At 38.7% G+C, this 20,546-nt stretch overlaps 1 protein-coding gene across 1 annotated transcript in view; it reads right to left on the bottom strand.

The window, feature by feature from the left end:
• Positions 1-20,546, bottom strand: part of IGF2R (insulin like growth factor 2 receptor) — a 57,556-nt gene that overhangs the window by 10,580 nt on the left and 26,430 nt on the right. Inside the window, exons 17-36 of the mRNA XM_030945189.1 lie at positions 19,905-20,020; positions 19,359-19,521; positions 17,680-17,859; positions 16,555-16,656; positions 15,599-15,700; positions 14,788-14,962; positions 13,293-13,460; positions 12,600-12,743; positions 11,121-11,299; positions 10,662-10,749; positions 9,054-9,260; positions 8,557-8,687; positions 7,778-7,875; positions 6,828-6,964; positions 6,039-6,229; positions 5,346-5,472; positions 4,868-4,990; positions 3,600-3,862; positions 1,744-1,956; positions 673-822 (exon numbers count right to left, since the gene is read on the bottom strand). Of these exons, the coding sequence (XP_030801049.1) occupies positions 673-822; positions 1,744-1,956; positions 3,600-3,862; positions 4,868-4,990; positions 5,346-5,472; positions 6,039-6,229; positions 6,828-6,964; positions 7,778-7,875; positions 8,557-8,687; positions 9,054-9,260; positions 10,662-10,749; positions 11,121-11,299; positions 12,600-12,743; positions 13,293-13,460; positions 14,788-14,962; positions 15,599-15,700; positions 16,555-16,656; positions 17,680-17,859; positions 19,359-19,521; positions 19,905-20,020 (3,057 nt within the window). The remainder of the gene's footprint in view (positions 1-672; positions 823-1,743; positions 1,957-3,599; positions 3,863-4,867; positions 4,991-5,345; positions 5,473-6,038; positions 6,230-6,827; positions 6,965-7,777; positions 7,876-8,556; positions 8,688-9,053; positions 9,261-10,661; positions 10,750-11,120; positions 11,300-12,599; positions 12,744-13,292; positions 13,461-14,787; positions 14,963-15,598; positions 15,701-16,554; positions 16,657-17,679; positions 17,860-19,358; positions 19,522-19,904; positions 20,021-20,546) is intronic.

Below are 20,546 nucleotides of genomic sequence, written 5' to 3'. Positions count from 1 at the left end.
ATCATGTTTTAAACTGAAGTATTAGTATGTATAATATTCAGAGCTACCTCAAGTTTCAGCTCATGCCCTATGTTGATGGAAAATGGTTTCATGATCTTCAGCATGCTCTAGTTTGAAAAGCATATCAAAGTGCTTCTTTACAGTTTGTTGAAGCATTAAAAAAATTCAAGAAGCATTAGATTCACATCACCAGGCAAGCTCATTTTAGTGTCCAGGTGTTAACACAAAATAAAAACACAAGTTAACTAATTGCAAATCTTTAAAGTTGTGTGTGACTATAGAAAATGTTACAGCATAGGGGGAACACTTCAGAGTAATACCTCTACAGGTATACTGGTTCTTGTGTTAGCTTGAGGTACAAGTACAAACTTTATGATCTAAACGAGGTGCAATACAGCATTAAGTTTAATATCAGCAATAAGTTATCATTACATTACTTCTGTAGAATTTGATGCTTGAAATCATCAGAACCTGTTACTCTCAAGCTTAAGTTCATGCCCTCAATAAAATTTTGGCCAGTCAAGAAAACAAATATGATACTTCTTCTTGAAACGAGTCCATCCATACATTATAGAAACAAATCCTTGACTTAGTTTTAAACAAAGCTAACACTGGTTACTACCCACTTTCCACTAAATTCCAATATCAACCTAAGTTTAATAGATGTCTTACCAGACCAGTTCCTTGGCCACAGTGAAATACAATAATAGAAGTATAGTTCAATCCGTTGTTTATGTGACAAGGAGTAGTGCTGTTGTAAGTGATGTAAACTTCATTTGCTGCCTTATTGAACTGGGGAGGTTCAGTAACACGACCAATATCCTACACAAGCAAAAATATGTATTAATAGAATTACAGGACACACCTAGATTCCAGATCAGCCCAGAGATTCAGATCAATTCAGATTCATCTATTTGGTTTACACAGAAGCACAACTACTACACTTTCGAAAACTTGCATCTATACTCAAAGAACAGCCATTACATTTCAATCCTAACAAAACAGAAGGTGAGCAACTCAAAATAGTTTTTCACTGAGCTTGACAAAAGTTTCTGCCACTTAGAGGTAGATTCTTCTTTACATCAATGTGCCAAATTAACACCACATCACTTAAAAATAGCATTAACAATGGAATAAGGTCCCTACATGACTATGGAAATTCGTTGAAAACAATCACAGCTTTTTGCATCTATCTTCAAGAGCTTGCAAACAAATCCTCAAAAGAAAAAGCCTAGCTCTCACAAGGTAATGACACAGTCAAGTTAGTCAATCCTCTATAACAGGCTTGCTACTTATGTAGCTGTCAAGTTCTCACAAGAAAGACCTAAGTGCATTTTGAAGCATACTAGCATCTAGACTGCTTCCAATTGCAACAGCCTATCACAAGATCAATTAAGCCACAGAATGGCTAAGACGTTCTGCTTCCCAGTGTCCATATTTGGCACACAGCACTTGGGCACACAAATTCTTTGCCGCTACATGAAAAAAAATTCTCTGTAGCAATTTTTAGATTTATCACTGTATTTAATCTTCAGACATCCAAAAAAGACCAGTGGGGTTCAGTATAGGAAAATACTTAAAAAATAGCAATAAAAGAGAACTTTGCTGAGGAGATTTTGATTCTGCATTCCATTTCTTTAATCCACTGTCAAGCCTCTGGTTCAAATCAGGTCTCTAGGCAGGGATACTATATTAAACTATTAAGGAAATGCACGTTTCAGTGATTTTTGGCATAGTACTTACTATTGGTGATGCATTAACAGGAACCATGCAAACAGCTGCTCCAGGCGGGCAATTGACATCTTTGATAGGATTGAGAGGCTCACAAATGTTGATGTAGAAATCTGGAGAAACATCTGTAATATCTTCATCCACAAATGCCTCGTAATACCCAGTGCGATGGATCAGAGGAGACAGGTCAATAATGGAACTGCCATTCATCACTGAGCACTTCACCTACAAGAAGGTATATTTACTGCTCTTATTCTTTTATTACTTGCTTTGATTAATTGACAAACACCTTATCCTTCTTGGGGCCAGAAGCATGGCTACATTTAATAGTTTCAAACGTAAGTAAAGCAGTAAGTAAATTTGTTATAATTTTTGCTTGTCTATAAATGCTAAGCACCTATAAGCAGCACATGAAAAATCTGGATCATTTAAACATTCTTATGGAATGGAGTCCCTATCAGAAGAATACCAAGACAAAGCTCTGGCACACATACACCAGCACACATAGTCACTATGACTTCATCAGATCAGGCCCCATGCCTTCCTCTCCTCATCCACACCACTTCCAAGAAACAAGCCCGGTTACAACATTATAACAATGTAAAGTTAGTGTATTGCAAGTTGATGGCTTGAGTACTGCCTTTCCTCAGAACCAATTTCACACACTCTTAAAATGCATAACCTACTGAGAGTCTATGAGGAATTTGGGAAATCTATTCTTCTTTAGATACTGGAAAAGAAGCAACTAACACAATTACCATTAAATTTCAGGACAAATAATCATTGTCATTACCTAGATATCATCATACTGAAATAGCTTGGGTCACTGTGAAAAAAAGGGATCAGAATGTCACTACAGATCACCAGATGGAATTAACAGGCTAGAAAACATCGGGGTTAGGTATTGTTGATTTGTATTGCAACACGGTACATATTATTGAAGGGGAAACCAGAACTGTGTGTAGCTGAAGGAGAGAATGTGGCAGTTCCTGTTGGTGAAAGAAAAATTGGAACATCTTTTTTCTAAATGGAAGCAAGAGCTATTGTAGTATTGTAGAAACAGTGATAAGGAGGAAAAACAACTTGTTGCAGACGTGTTGCAGAGAATGATAGTCACACTAGAGGTAATCAAAGCAGCAAAAAGAATGATTATGCAGAGTCACAAAAGAAAATATTCAGGTATTAAGAAAAGATCTAGACTCATCCAATAGTTCATTTGGCCTTCTATTCCTAGTGCTGCCTTTTACTCCATGCACACACCCACCCTCTACTGGTCATTTTTAAATAGCTAAAATTAACTAAAGACTACCTCAATGCATTGTCTGGAGCATCAGTTCAACCAAACTGACCAGATTGTTACAACACGTGCTGTACATCAGAAGCAGACTCTAAATTCGCTCTGTCAAGGTTTATTGGGTTTTGCACCAAGCAAATTGATCCTGCACTTGCCTGGCCTCTAGTCACCTGCCCAGAAACAAAGATTATCCCCATGCACAGAGATGTTATCCTTCCTCAAGTCAGCTCTGCTGGCCCACTGCAGTGGAGGATCTTCACCATTGCTTCCCAACATGACACCCTATGGCTTCAATTTGAACTCTAAAGCAGCTAAGTAGGTTCCACAAAGGGGTTATTCTCAAGTGTTAGAAGTTTTAACTTGGCTCAACACGCTAAGAAGGAGTTTGTCAAGTATTGCTCACCCCTGTTTAAACGTTAGTATGGAAAGCATTCAAGAACTCCTACATGAACTTGGGTTCTGTACTACAGGAAGAAATCTTTCTCTCAAGGAATTTAAAACATACTGCTATTATATCTAACCACTCTCAGAAATTTTAAGTCCCACGAGTGTTTTCTGCAAACATGACTCTTACCTCTTCTTCACAAGCCAAGAAAGTATGCCAAGAGAAGTAACTAGTGCATGTCTGCTCGTCAAAAGACACAAAAACAGGACGGCTGTCATCTCCAGCATCAGACTTGCACACAAAGCTAAAATAACTTTTATGCTTCAGTGCAGGGTCTGCAGGGCAAGGATCTCCATCTTCATAGACAAGCTTTAACACCTGATCTTCATAACTTAAAGTTTTACTCTGTCTTCCAGCATTAACTGGTTTTTGGCCACTTGTGATGCAGACAGCTAAAATGGAAAAAAGAAAAATTAAGAAAACAGATCAAGTCTGATGCAACTGCCCTCAAAAATTGCACCATACAACATAAACAGCAGGAACATTAAGATTTTAGCATCATTTTAATTTTCCTAATAAAGAATGGCTTTGCCACAGCATCCAGAGTTGCCACTAAACTGAGCTGAACTGCACTGACACAAAGACTAAATAAATACTGCCTTCATTACGTCGTCAACCAGCTGAATGTCCTGCACCCATACATGCTTAAGCAGCCACAGAGCAGTGTTTGGTTATCACATCTCTGAAAACCAAGCAATTAACACAATATGTCAGACAGATTATATATATTTTTATTAAGATGCGTCTTAAAAACCAAATCAATCCAATATGTTCTTCCAGCTCCACAAAAATAATTTTCACGACAAGCAATATTCCTATTTTAGCATTTAAGATGCTTAAGTATTATTTCATTTTCATATTCAATTTGACACAAGAGCTAGTAATTCAACCTGCAATTAAGCAGCTATAAAACCAGTTAATTAAGCAGAAAGTGAACTTCTGCTGATGTTTCAGAAGCACCCAGAACAGAACAGAAAGTTAGAAAGAGGACGGGCAAAGGTTTGAAGTGCAGACACAAAGCCCAGTGCAGATGTATTACAGCAATGCAGCACTATCAAGTTCATCCTAGCTGGAAGATTGTAATGTCTCCATTTTCACAGCATTAAAGACATGCAGTAGAAGCAACTACATTCCTGCCCTCATCTCCATTCATTAGGAACTAAAGGGACTGGGACTTGAAGTGAGCCCATGTGAATGGTGTTGGGTAAAAATATATGGCCTCATTTCCTAAAACAGCTTTAGGTTCTTTTCCTAGTCAGTACAGGCACCAGCTGCTCCCTTCACTCCTTCTGCATTTGCAGTAAAACATCACATTTTACAGTAAACTTGAGCATAAGCATTTCTCTTGGTTACCCTATAGTCAATGATTACAGTACCAGAGAGGAGAAGTTGCTTACCAGCTCCATTAGCACATGAACTTTTAACTTCAGCACAAACATTCAACTCAATTATTCTGTTGTGTGAATCACTGATGGTATAGCCAGACTCTCGCTTTAAAGATGTCAGATCAAAGAGGTGGCCTATAGGGAGATCAGGGAACAATTTAATCTCTTACTCAGATTCAAAATCAAGATACTTCTTTGTATTATAAGCTTTCAGTAATGTAATTTAGTAGGAAGCTAAGCTATTTGTCTGCTAGGAAAACAGTTACTTATTCACATTAACAGAGGAAAAACTAGTTTTGAACTATCAGCTATTTATGTTCCAAGTGACATTGCAGTACAAGAGATTTCTACCATCAGTAAGCTTGTTGGTCACTATCCAGATGATGGGTCATATTGCTCTTTACTAACAAAGTCCCTCAAGAACACAAACACAGCAGTGCTGCTTCCAGCAGCCTCTTCCACATATAAAATCCTGAGGCCTCCTCCTTACCTGTGGCAGGATTAGTTACCCGACAGTCATTTTGCACATTGCTTTTAAGAGGACATGCAGCAGCCGTGAACCATAAGAAGGTATATTCACAATCTTCAATGGCAGTTATAAGTTCTGGCTTTGATTCCTAAACAAAAAACAGTGGAGAGAGCAACTATAGAGTGATAGTGTAAGATTCCATGCCAATGGGTTTATCCCTGCAGTCTGTAGCTGAGCTCAGTTCAAACACCAGTCCTAAAACCTGACAGATCATCACAGTCCAGTGAATTAATCTAAGAACAGAGTATTTAACTGTCATTATGTCAAATACACAATAGTACAGAATCATTATCAGGAGAAATAAAATTAATGAGTGGAGAGCTAAAGGTAGCCTAGGGCAATAGAAAATCCAAAAGGCAATTCAAATCTCATCAAATGGAAGAGTACTTAATGGCAAGGCATAGAGATGTGCAAGAATTAAGAGCTACACAGTCAATAGCATTATTTACTACTTGAAACACTTCCCAACCTGCACTACATTCATCTTCAAGATGCAAGCAGACAATCTGAAACTATTATAGATGACAAAATTTGTGCTAACAGAGTGTACAAAACGATCTCTTAAAAATTGCTCAGCATCTACAATTCTATAAGTACTATAAGTCCTTCTGTTTGCATGAACACATAAAATTCCAGCAGAAGGAACCCACTTACAATTCTGCTTTCATCACACTTGAGTCGCAATATTGTTGTTTTGTTCCGCATTTGATCCGGACACAGATCTCCATTGACATATTTCAGGATAAAAGTGACATTTTCCCAACGAGGACCATCAGCCACTTCCCCAAGACTGGTACATTTTGTACCCTCAATGAGGGAGGCAGCAGCATCAGAAGGGCAGGAACCTATATAGATAAACAAAAACTGCATTATTACTCCAAAGGTTAGTAAGGTGTACTTGCCTGGAATAAAGGTCCACTACTCTACTTTCAGGTATATCACGGCTGATCTATCTCCAAGCCATTGTCCAAACCATATTCATTGGGGCGCATTTTCCCCAAAAATTGCAACTAGCAACAATTGTCTCACTTCACTTAAAAACATGCAAAAAGTAGTGGCAGCTACCACAGGGGAAGTAGATTACTACAGAGTGGAAGGCTACCGTCTGGCCTTGCACTGTATGAAATGTAGAGTCAGTCAGAAGACACCATAGGGAAATTCTGAACTGATAATTTTAATCTTTAAGAGCTATAGCAAATTTTGGATAAGGACTGAAGAGCTAGAGTGTCAAAGCTATCAAGGGAAGAGCTGCTAGTGAATCTCACCCACTAAGCAGATGGAAATCAGGCTCACAATCTACCTTTCCCTCTGGTGCTAAAATCACACCACTGTCTCCATATGCTTTGCTTTGTGATTTATTTCACTCAGAACAGTCACCAGCAGTACTGTCCTGCCACTTGCCTCCCTAGCTATAGGAAGAATATATCTGTATTTTGCACTTACGTGTAGCACTATATGGTACCAAAGGCCTGCAGACATTAATGTAGTATTTCTGCGTAGTAGCAGATATAGCAATGGCCTCCCAGTTCTCCCTGTGTCGTGTCAGGGATGAAAAGTCATAGAAATTTCCTTCAGCATCCCTGTACAAAAGATTAAAGGCATGTAAAATAATGTTGCAATTCTTAAGTTACTACAGGAATTTCAACCTCATAACTCTAAGCAGAGTATTACATTGGAAGTCTGCATCAGACACAGTGGTCCCCAGAAACTTCAAATTCAGTAGAGGGATAACATCACTGCACCAGCTATTCCCACAGAAACTGTCCACATGCACACAGCTCTCAGCCAATGCAAGAGTAATTCCAACTTTTAATTCAAGCATGTTGGCTTTCAGTTCATGGCAAGCATACACACAGTTACAGTGGGTATGTATTTAACACACAGTTAAAATCCACTGTTTTACCTTAGGGCAGAGACCTAGAATGAGGCCAGATGTCCAAATTCTGGGCCAAATATTAGCCACATCTGACCCCACATTCAATCTTAATGAGCTAATACTTGCTTGTGACAGATATAAATGACATTTTTCCTGAAGCACTGTTTGGTGAAAGTTCCAAACAGACAGTTGTAGCCTTATTTAAATTAGCTGCTGTTAAATAACAACTTGACACTTGCAACCACCTAACATTCAACCATCAATAAATACAGACCAAACAGCTCCGTTTTATTATTCTCCAAAAGAATCTCAAAGTTGGGGGGTTTTTTGCCAATTAAATTAGTTTTCAGAAGCACAAATTGCAAAACTTATTTTAAATATTATGCATTGGCATTGAATGCTACATTAGGTGGTCAAAACACAACAGCTAAAGGAGCAGAGTGCACTGAATTGCAAGAAGGCTGTATTTGTCTCTCTCAACATACAGCTCCATTTCAATTTTGTGGAAACAACTTACTTGTAGGAGCACTCAGTAGATTTAACAGGTGGGCAAGCATATGGAGTATGCCATTCAAACATGTAGGTGCAGTCTGGAGTTTCCTTCAAAAACACAGGCTGAAAGAACATAATACAAAATTAATTTGCTTTCTAATTTAGACACATGGAAACAATGAAATGCGTCAGTCATGCCTCAGGAAGATCCAAGAACACACATATTATCTTAGAGCCACACTATGCCTCTGACCAGCTAAGCATGGCTTCTCCCAAACCTGAGTTTATCCACATGCACCCTTCTGATAAAAGGGCAGCCATTAGGAATTGCTGCCTCCCCCAGGAAATAAGAAGAGCAAAAGTAATTCTATATACAATTGATTAAGAACAGGAAGGGAGGCACAAATCAGATACCAAAAGCAAGTAACCAGCTTATTTTAGTCTGGCCATGTAATACCTGCTTTCCTGCACATTCAACCTTCTACTTTTTATTTCTTACAAAGAAACAGCTGTTATTTATGGAAGAACATCCCTTCCCAACTTCTCCAAGAGCTCTGGTAATGATAGCCATCCCTTAAAGGAACAATATGCACTGATCTTCCTGGACAATGATAAAGGTACCATCCATAAACAGGAGATTCAAAACATTCTTCATCTTTTTGTCCCCTCATAGGACCTTTGAATTGCTTGTCTAATCTGTAAATCATTAGGCACATTCACGTTCTTCACCCTAACCTTCCATACTTTAAAAAAGAGAGTAACTCTGGAAGACAGTATGTACAGGAAGCATGTTTTGAAACTAACCTCAGATTTAGTCTTGTCACAATAGAATAATATAGCAGTTGATCGTTCATATATTTTATGACATTTTTCTCCACTGGTGTAATTAATCATTATTAGACCATTTTTGAAAGTCAGTTTGTCTGTACGCAAGCCTAGAAGCAAAGAGTTGAGAAATGTTAACAGCTACAGTAATGCAACACAACTGCAGTAATGCCTCTGACAACAGGGTCACATAAACAGCAATAAAATGCGCAATTAAAGAATATACAGACAGACCTCAAGCTTCCTCTAAAACTTGCAATCCAGTTATTGTGGGACTACTACTCCAGCACAGTAGGGCTGAATTCATTCATAACTGAGTGTCAAGGTAACTACACATATGCCATTTTATCTGCACATTGAGCAAAAGCAGTGAGGTGTTTTATCTCATTAGATGTACTAGATAAGCAAGTACCCTTCTTCTATTACACCCTGGTTAATCTTCCTGTTCCCTAGGTTTGTTTAGGTAAGTGCAGTACCTGCTACTTTTTTGAAAGTAGGGTCCATCTTCTTTACTTGACAGGATGCAACACTGTGATGCTCTGCAGGGCAAGGTTCTTTTATTTCTCCACAAACTCTGAAGTAGTAGTCATACTCATCTGTACTCACTTTGATGTCTTTATTGGAAAGCGGCTTCAGGTCAAAAACGTGACCATATCTTGGATCTTTCACCTGGCAATCTTTTCCTTTAAAGAGAAGTTAACAATTTAAAATACAACTTAAGACCTATTAGCCTTCAAATACACTGGGGACAATTAAGGCTCACTGGACAAATAAGACCACAAAAATGAGTAGCTACTTTAAGGCAGTGACACTGAAGAACCTTCTTAGTATAAACAGCACATTTCTTTTATAACTGCTACTAAAGCTTGATGCAAAAGCCACACTGTAGTTCAAAAACCTCCTCAGAGTGGTCTCAAGTTCTTCCTTCAGCTGTGCTGAAGGTAAAGTACAAAATCAGAGACACTAAGTCCAGAACTGGCTTAATTATCTGGAAAGAACAGCAAGGTCACAAGATCAAAGCAAGAGGTGTCCTAGATGTCAGTCTTGTATCTTCTTTTAACAGCTCTGAAGTTTGATGAGTTAAGAAAATAACCAGTCATAGGAAATATTTATAACAGTTTACAAAGATGCATATAAAATAAGGTTTAGGAAAATTCTAGTTTCCTGAGTCTCATTAGCTGCTATATGTCAGTGACTTTGCCGTTGCTCAAGTCCTCAGTTTTAAAGTGACCCTTTGCTCAATATTCTGAAGCTTTTTAAAAAAATCATCAGATTGTATCACTTGAACATTATGCTCTTCTCGATCATACATGTTGGTACCCAGCTAAAGACATCAGTTCTCCTCCTTCAAAACCACAATTCAGTCACCAGCATCCTGCACAGTAATTATGTACTACAGAGCAGCAGTTTGTGAACATTCCTCATGCCATGTCAGATCATCAGCAGTTTCAATAATGACTAGGACCGTTGTGACAGATCCTTTACAGGAAGTCTAGGAACAAGGAATAAGGAATTATCTACAAGCTGAAAAACAAAGCCTGCAAAGGCAGAGAAGATGCCTACACACTCAATCTTCCATCTAAGAGACAATCAAGTATCAGAACTAGAACTTGTGATTTCTTGTTGCACATCCTGGAGTCAAATACAAACTGAGACTCCTCCTCTGGCCTTCCCGCCATTGTCTAACAAGGGTCAAGTTTAGTCTTGCTTCCACAGTTTTTCGTGAGGGACAGGGCAAGACCTGCCAGGCACAGAATCAACTCTGTTCTCATGAAAACTGATGCTTTAATATTTACTAGCAAGTCTGTCTGTGATTTAACAAGAGGGTAATAATGCTGTTTTGATAAAGTATTGTACTACATCTTCTTTCCCTAGATAGGCAAGTACATTTGCCTGTCATCCTAACTTGTATCTTTGACATTAGATAGGATTTGTAGCTAGCTTAAAGCTCAGAATAGACATTCCTCCACAAGCCAACACTTTTTACACGAAGATTCACAGGGCAAGAAACTGACATAGTTTCATTCAAGTATTTATTACTTGTACAGTTTGACTGATACTTTAAATCTCAAATAACTACTTACCTTCTGCTTTGTGAACAGGACATGCTGCCAAAGTCCTCCAAACGAAGACAAACTCACAGTCATTCTCTTGCTCCAACACTGGTGATCCCTACAGAAAAGAGCCATATGAAGGAGGCTTACTAATAATTACACTGCAAGTCTCAAAACATACACACATGGCTTTTTTTCTTTTACTGCAGTTTCAGAGTTTAAAGTCTCCAGTATCAAATTGCAGTATTTATGTTCAGCAAAGAGCTGCTTTTGGTGGCTCACAGGAGGAAAAAGGATTCCATGATAGTTCACAATTGTGTTCTACAGGTTCAGTAAACAGACAGCTTTTTCAAGAAGAGACAAGGAAAAACCCAGTATGTAAGATTTTAATTTTTAGAATCAGTCTCTCCATTTTAAGAGGAATAAACACTGTCTATTTTGGTACAAGCACTAAAATCCTCATTGCTAGCAAGTAGAAGAGAAAATTACCGTTGTTTGATCACACTGGAAGATGATACGTGTGGAATAACGTTGATTATCTTTGCATGTGTCACCATTCAAGTAGATAATGCTTAACGACCCATCAGTAGCAGCCTGGGGGTTTATCTGAATGACTCCCAGGTTCTTACTTTTATCAGTGTATTTCACACAAGATCCTATGGCACCACCTACAGGAAAAGAACTGGGGTTTAGCTCAAAGCTTTGACAACTAGTGCTAAATTGATTGTAAAATAATAGAACAGGGTAGCTTTAAGAGAGCTTTGCAGTAAACTGTCTCAAACTTCTGAAGCAGAACACAACACACACACATATTCATCAATACAGTTAGAGACACTGTGTAGCTAAAGCCTTTGAGGAATATAACAAGTTACTTCTGCATACTCAAATCTTTCAAACTGCACTAATTTATCTGATTCCACAGACTTGTAAAAGACTACAGTACAGTTAAATACATTAAACCGGCTAGAAATGGAGTAAGACATGGCATAAGCTGCTCATTCTGGCTTCATTCAGTTAGGAGGCTTCAACAACATTTAACTTTCTGTACTAGTTTCAGCTGGGTAGAGTTAATTTTCTTCACAGTGGTGAGTATGGGGCTGTGTTTTGGATTTGTGCTGAACACAATATAGAGATTTTTTGTTACTGCTGAGCAGGGCTTACATAGAGCCAAGGCCTTTTCTGTTTTTCTTACTATAACATGGCAAGGGAAGTTGGGGGTGCACAGGAGGCTGGGAGGAGACATAGCAGGGGCAGGTGACCCAAACTGATCAAAGGGATATTCCAGACCATATGACATCATGCTCATATAAAATGGGGAAGGAGGAGGAAGGGGGGACATTTGGAATGATGGTGCTTCTATTCTCAAGTCACTGTTACATGTGATGCAGCCCTGCCCTCCTGGAGATAGCTGAACACCTGCCTCCCCCACAGGAAGCAGGGACTTAATTTCTTGTTTTGCTTTGCTTGTATGCCCAGCTTATGCTTTGCCCATTAAATTGTCTTTACCTGAAATCACAAGTTCTTACCTTCGCCCTTCTGATTTTCACCCTGATCCTGCTGGTGGGGAAGTGAGCAAGCAGCTGAATGGGGCTGATTGCTGTATGGGGTTAAACTACGACACTTTATATACTATCTTCTTTTAAAAATATTAATATTTATTAATATTAATTAGATCCTGGCAATACTGCCCTCAATGCAATTTTCCCAAATGCATTAATATACATCTCAATGCAAGAGTCCTGATGAGCAGCATTAAGACTGCTCTCAGCTTGCGGAAGTCTGCTTATTAATACTCCTGCATATGTCACCCAGACACATGGGTGACATATGTCACCCAGATCTATGCTATTTCTGTGATTAAAGAGACAGGAGTCAATAAATCTTACTAAAATACCCAGGGACATCACTCTGACTGTAAGGTCTTGCATCAGAAGACTCAAGTTAAGAAGCGCTTGCCACTTGGCTTACCAGGACATCCAGTCACGTAGGGCAGGGGCTTGCAGACATTCAAGAAAAACGTTCGCTTTTTTGCTTCCTTTGAAGTGTCTATAGCAACCCACGGCTCACCATCTTTGCTCAAGTCACTTAAGTCATACTCATTGCCAGCAGCATCTGGAAGAAATGCAGTAAGCTGAGAGAACTCAATACTTGCAGCAGAACTGGATTTGAAATTATACCAGCTTCACTAATGAATACACAATTCAAAATAATTTTCAGAATCACATTAGATATGTATTAAGAGAATGTACTGTTGCCACAAAAACATCACCATGCCAAATGCAGAACATAGTTCCCTTGACAGTTACTCCCCAAATGTAACTTCTCCACAAATCACAGGTGCATTTTTACAGATGTCAATACTAAATTAACTCATTTTCTTTAGAGCTGGGCTGAAGCAGCATCAGTCACAGTAATGATTAAATGTTTTCAAAGTAATTATCAACTTTCTTGTGTATACCACAATGTTTTAAATTAGCTTCTTTCCCTGCTTTTCTAAGTTAAGCCTGCTTCACGCAACTTACCTCTTCTCCCACCCTACAACTTCTGCAAGGATTTTAAGTCTTACAAATGTCTTCTCAATAGGTATTCTTAAAGCCCTCCACTGAGCAGAAGTTTGCTGTTCAACATGGGAAAGAGCCCACCTAAATTCCAGGTACTTACCTGTAACCTGACAATCTACAGGAGCAGGAGCACAAGCCAGAGCTGTGTGAAACTCAAAAAAAGTATCATGGACGTCCAGCACGCTGTTTATCTCCTCACGCACAAACTTAAGCTCTCCAGGATATGAATCATTACAAATGAAAGTCACTCTGAACATGTCTGATGTTCCTATAAGACAAACATTTATCTACTGATGGTTCTGTTCGGAACATGTGAATTTAAGTTCAAGCTAACACTTGACTTCAAAATTTTCTAATAGTCTCTTATTAATAAAACTGCTTCAAGGATAATACTATCTTGCTGATTATGGGTTTTCAGCTGTAAATATGCAAGTCTTCTTCAGAGAGCCATGAAAAATTGCCTAGCAGCCACCACTGCCTCTACAAATAAGAGACCAAAATGTGCCTTGACAATGTAATCAATGTTGTTGAAATGTGTCTCCTTGACACACTTCAACAACGTGATTACCTTCATTGACCTCTACTCCCTATGTTCTTTGACATACATGAAGAAACAGAAACCTTTTAAAACACCACCAGTGGCAACAAGCAGCTTTTAAATTACATCCCACAAAGTTTTGGTTTGAGGGTTCTGTTTGTTTGTAAGAAGTTCAGTGTAATGACTGCAGAACAAATAATACTGATCCTATCAAAGCACTATATGTTAAGTTCTGTTTAGTCCCCAAGAAGTGACAGAATTATGTCAGGGAGTAGTATTTGTCAGCAAAATGCTTAGTAGTGTTATAAAAATAGTAGAACCTCTTAAATTAAAATACATAAGAGCTTAATCACTGTTACATACTATGTACAAAAATGTCGCAACTGAGAAAATAAGAGATAGCACCCCAGCAATTAAGCATGCTGAAGCATTTGAAGTTCCTGAATCCAAAACCTAGTTTTCCCGAGGTCTTTTGTTGTTAAGATGTCATATTCCTTTCTACAAAGCTCAGTTTCAGTATAATTGAAGAGCATCTACTATCAAAAAGCCAGATATACATTTCTAATTCATTTTACCTGCAAAAGATATAATTCATGAAGTAGGTGCATATGAAGTATTGGAGCACTAATTCAAAAAATTCCATACAGGAGAGCACAAGCTTACTGAAAACTGACCTTTCAGATATGAAACACCTTTAGAGAGAATTATCCATGAAACTGAAACTAAAAGCTATTACTTCACTTAGAAAAAGAACCTGAGTTCATTTTGTTCTCCCAATCTGACTGTCCATTTCTCCATACAAGGACCAGTATTTTTCATCTGCTAAGGAGAAAACCCTATAGTGTATTGAGTCACTCTCCTAGAGTTTTGAAATGCACATGTATTACCGAGCCATTACCATTCTGTGTAACTTCATTTCTTCCTAAAATTTCCATAGGAGCAAGCTTGTTTAAATAATTAATACCAAGCCAAATATACTTCAGCACATGAACAAAAGAAGGAATGAAGACCACTAACACTAAGTTTTTACAATACCCTGTGTATTTCCTGAACTCACCTGATTCCACATGAAGAGGGCCTCTGTAGGTAAGAGTTAGAAACCCTTCACTGGAGAGATAAAGCGTTTTGTCCAATTCCAGTGGCCTCAGAGGTGTACGATTTTCTCTTTCACACCCAGCAGCTGTTTTCCTATTGATTTTACCACAATATGGCAAGTGTCCACAAATGTTTAGCTAGAAGTTGTGAAAACATGTAGATGTACATAGTATTAACTGCATCAGAAAAACAAGGTCCACATAGCCATTTCTACATCAGTAAAACACTTGTAGAGAACTATTTGAAACAACACAGTCTTGCAGTGCAGAAATTCAACTATAATACAGTAAGAGTATGCTCAATCTTCAGATTATGGGGTCCATAATTTCTCCCCACTAGGAGTAAAGGATGTTTATTCTTGGCCTAAAGATATCACTATGGTATTATCTATGACAGCCTAGGATCACTGACACTTGCAGATTACATTAAAAACACTGATATGGACCCTTTCTAGGCTTTCTAGGCTTTCCCTGTCAATTTCTTCAGAATCAGAAGATAAATTGGCAGTACACAACAGAGTCCAGGAGGGGAAAACTACCTCAAAAAGGAGCCTCAAAAGTGTGGCTACCTCATGTTCTCCAAGAACCAGAAGTTTAATGCTTTCAAGATTAAGGCGAATGAAGTTATCTTTCATTCCCTCCCTCAACCACAATGCTTTCCTGCCAACTCATACTTCCTAAGAGGACTGAGTGAAAGCTCCCCTAGATCACTACGCAAGACAAAAAATGCAACAACAGCACTCAAACAACATAGAATGCAGCCAAAATCCTTACCGAGAACGTTTTCCCATTGCCAGTAACTGTATACCCTTGCTCAGAAGCCAATGGCTGCAGGTTGAACACAAAACCAGTGTTTGGATCTCGCACAGAGCACGACTGGGAAAAAAAATTACAACAAAATTATTTTCTCCTTCTACATTTCTTCTGTTTATTTTACCTCTAACTTGTTTCAAGAACCAAAGCAGTGATTTAGACATATTCCTACCCTGCATAGAGAACACCAGAAAACAGATCTGGCAGTAGCTTAATTCAATTCTTTTGTATATTTGTTCAATTCTTTTTGTCCACTGACATCAGCCACACCAACATATGAAAGTGGAATTTAACAGATGGCATCTATCATATTAGCTAAGCGCATGGAAATTTTAACTGAGGGCTGTTTTCACACTAATGTGTTTATGTTGAGACCTGTAAAGCAGAAGCAACTGAGTAGATTTCACAGAATATTTTGCATTGGAAGGGACCCACAAAGATCATTGAGTCTAACTGTTTAATGTATGGCTCATATGGGGATCAAACAGGAATCAAACCCTCAACCTTGGTGTTATTAGCATCATGCTCTGAGCAACCAAGCTAATCTCATGGTTTAGTGTGAAAAAAGAAAAGCCTCATCTGATGATCTGCAGAAAACAAGGATATTACATATCCATACATATAAACTCAGTTTTACTACCAACATAGCAAGGGAATGAAACATTAAATGAAGCATTCGAGAGGAAGTAAACTGTTCTCACGAGAAAGCACCTGAGTATTTTTGTCAGAAGTTAAGCATTTCAGAAACACTTCAAAAATACAACATGATAAGATATCACAAGACTACATCATGACCAACTTAAGACTTCACTTTAGGTAGTTTTCTTCAAGTGCCATTTAAACAGAGAAACCAAGAGTGCTATAAATAAACATTGTACATTGAGACTATAAATACAATTTATATTCTCCTTTCTCACCTGGGAATCATTTTTTGCTTCCTTTATTGGGCAAGCAGCCTCAGTTTCCCATAAGAAAGTGGCCACACAATCCAGAATAGCTATAAACCGTGGGCTGCTACTCTGGAAACAGATTGCAGAGGAAGACCAGAGTAAGTGTAATAGCTAACACTTTGTCATGTTTGAGATTCCCCCTTAGAGAAACTGTCAGGTCCTTCTAAAAGACTTCCCTACAAAGGCACACAATTTCCACCCCACTTCCCTCTCCCCGATTTATTTTGAAGGTCATCACTGAAAACTTATTCTAGTTAAACATTTACTATGTGACCAAGCACTAGCCAAGAACTGAATCTGACATCCAAATACTCAGATTAAAGTCAATATTTAATCTAGACACGTATAACTAGATCTTGTCTCAGTCTAAGCTCTGAGGAGTTTTGGTGTATAATACATAGTCCATAATTTAAAAAAAAGGCAAAAGTAAAGCAACAGAAATCTGTTAGGTGAGGTAACAAGGTAACAGGAATATTTATTATGTACACTTCATGTCAGTGTTTTAGACAAAAGCAAAGCAGTTCATAACTGCTCCATGTTACAGATTTTTCACCACACCTCTTGGGCTAAAGGTCATGTGGGTAAGGGGAAAGCAAGACCTGCAGATTCAAAAAGCCAGGAAGAACAAGTCTACACAAGCTTAAGTCCAATAATCCCCTCAATCTAATCTCCAATATGTGGAGTTGTAGCCCAAAAAGCCCTACAGATTTAAGAATTCTAGAATCAACAACCTATGGAGAATGCAGAACCTAAGCCTGAGAATGCATCTCACAATATTTTTCCGCTTAAGAGTGTCCACAATGTTTGCTGTTTTAAGTACTCATGTATTTTTCATGCTAATTAGACTAGTCTGAAATACTACTGTTCATCAAGGCTGTTAGTTTCTATCTAGTTCTTGTTTACCATAAAGTACTCAGACATGTACTCCTCTAGCATCTAAATCAGTTTTGGTTTTACATCTCAATTTCAAACCCTCAAGCAGTCTCCCTTGCCACAAATCTGCTATACACTACACATCTTCATGTGGCTTCATGTTATAGGATGAGAAACCTACTATGATAAAATAAAAACTGGAAGATCATTTGTCCTTACAAGAGTGCCCCTGGAACAGACAAAGTGGATGGTGGTGGTATAGGTAGTTGTCTTTCCATCAGCATTGATGCACACAGAGCCATTTGCATAGGTTAGAGAAACATGTCCAGGTCTTTCAATTACTAGTTCTTTGCTGGCAACACCAAGATTACTAATAGAGGTGACTTCAGAATAAGAAGCCTAGAAATAAGAAAAGCATGTCAACAACTTTAAAAAAAATAGAAACAACCAAAAAGAAGATACCTACTACAGTACTCTTGTACACAGGTTAATAGCTTTGAAGACAACAAAAGCTCTCAACATTTCTCTCCCATTCTATAGTCAAGTTTCACGTATTTAACAGACAACCTCCACAACAAGGTACAGTTCCATTTTTGTTGTTTTTATTTTTAGTACAATAAGGTGCTTGTAGTACCTTAGAACACCCATCTGCATCTCCTGGGCTACATAGCTTAGCAATTTAGGGAGGCCTGTGTCTTCTGCAATAGGTAGAATTTATTGTAGAGCTCTTTGAAACAATTTGTGGAAGCCTCCCAGTGTTCTCAGCATTGACTTTAGGGATCTGCCATGCTTAGCTAAGGCTAAAAATCACTGACAGAAACTGAGCACTAGAAAGACAGTAGGTGCTACTACCAAAGTCTGAAGTCATTGTCACTGCAACATAACTGGTGTTTCCTAGTTTTAAGAAACTTCTTTAAGTCAATAGCAGGAACAAACTAAAGAATATACCTCCAAAACAGCTGTCCACAGACTTCTGCCCTTTTATATTTTTTTTTAACAACTCTTTAGATTGACCCAATGCACTCACCTTTTACTCATTATCTCAAGCAGTGAAGTAATAAAGCCCTAAAGCGTCTCTACGTGTAAAGGAAGCAGCCTTGCACAAGGCCCATTGCAACCACAGGGAATGAGCAATAATTATCTCTCAAGTGCTGTGTTGGCAATGACTGGCTTCAGTCACTAACACATCCCCTTTAACAGTAAGGGGGGAAGGTGTTGTCTCTGTTTGATAGAAGGAACTAGGACGGCTGGGTGAGCCTCTAGCACAGCTTTCCCTACAGCTCTGAGCAGCAATGAAGTCAATCAGGGCAACCAGTCGATTCAGCCTATCAGCTGCTATCACTTCCATGATAAATTGTTATAGTTCAGGGCAATACAGAAGTAGAGGCCCCTAACATCCACCAGCGTTGTTTCTTATTTGCTTGGCAACATCTATCTAATCTACTCTTCAGATCCAAAGCAAGCTCAGGGAGGGCAGGGATGCAACAAAGAATCTTTAAACAAATTTTTTCCACAGTTCAATCTAAACCAAGCCAGAAACATGACAAAATATCCAAGAGGACAGCCTGTTCCTAAAGAAATGTGTATTCCTAGCAATCTCTGAGACTCCAGCAATTCATATAAAAGAGATGCAGCTTGTCTGCCTCTGAAACACAGGGCAAAAAATCATCAGTGTCAAACATGACATAGGTACACTTGTAAAAATTAAAGCTTTATTCTTTGAAGAGGTGGACAGGAGCTCTACCATTTTGCTATGGTTATGCAACTATTATGGTACACAGAATATCCCTTTGCACAAGGAGGCAGAATTCACATGGCTGTTTTAATCTCACTTGTGTCTCTTTCAGTCTCACTCATGTGGCAAACCAGCTCTGAGTTGGGCTGGAAAGGGTACTCACAGAAACCTGCTTATATTCCATCTGACAGACAGATGCTCGCCGGTCACATCCTGGGACAGCAATCAGGGGTCGACAGACATTTATGTAGTACTTCTTGCGCTCACTTGGTCTTGAATTATCCATGGCATACCAGTTTTCACCTCTCTTCTCAGATTTTGCTAATCTGAGCAGAAAGAGAAAGTTCTGCTCTAAGGACACACATGCTTCATAGACTCTCTCCAGCTTTCTCAGTCTCAAGAAATAGAGCAACCCTAAGGCATTCCCGACTAACTTCTCCCCCTCATTTTCAAGTGCTACAATTAGAAAGAATACTCCTGGGACACAGAGCACAGTTGACAAGGTAATACATTTTTATAAGCAAAACCATCCCAAAAAGTCAGTTTACAGCCTAGCAGGCAAGCCAACATACTAGAGGGATTTCACCATACTTGCAGTCAAGACTCTCACAAGAGGTGAAGCTTCTGGTGCTGCCTACACAGGAAACCAACTTCAGACAGAACACCAAACTAGAATAGCTAAGTTACATTGAACGTGTCACTTTCCTACCTTGACAAGTCATATTGGTCCATGTTGTTGCGATCTGTCACAACGCATTCCAGCGGGATTTCTGGACAAGCATGTTCAGTGTACCACCTGAAGTTGTAGGTATAGTTATCTTCTTTCTACAAATGAGCAGAATAGGTAAGAGAGGCTTTTTACATTGACAACTTTGTGACTCACAGCTACTGGTTTATATGTCAAGCTTGGTATCTCCCCTTGGTTTTGGGATATATCTTCTCAGACTGATTTGTGCTGGTCTGTCCTGTCACAGATCTTGCCTTTCCCTGTGTCACCAAAAATGCTCTTGCCAAAAAAAACTGCTCTGGTTCTGTTAAACCACTGTCTGCTGGGTACAGAGTCATATCATCTGTTACTTCTCAGCCAGTTTGGGTTTTTTCCAGCTAGAAATACGAGACAACCAAAAGCACTAATTACATGGCCCACTAGAAGAGAGTGAGGTAACAATCTGGATCCAGGTAAACAGCTTACTGTTTACTGGTCAAGGAAAGCTTTATGACTGTAACAAGAGTCAAAAATACCAAGAGAAATAACTATTTATTTTAGTCTGCTTTACAGATACTGGGTATTTCCACACATAACACCCTGCTTGTACGGACCTAGTAGCTATTGTCAGTATTTTAGGATGGA

This window comes from Camarhynchus parvulus, chromosome 3 (genome assembly GCF_901933205.1).
Source record: "Camarhynchus parvulus chromosome 3, STF_HiC, whole genome shotgun sequence".
Classification (NCBI taxonomy): domain Eukaryota; kingdom Metazoa; phylum Chordata; class Aves; order Passeriformes; family Thraupidae; genus Camarhynchus; species Camarhynchus parvulus.
The sequence above is the reverse complement of the archived record's forward strand: the minus strand, read 5'-3'. Positions and strand labels throughout refer to the sequence as shown.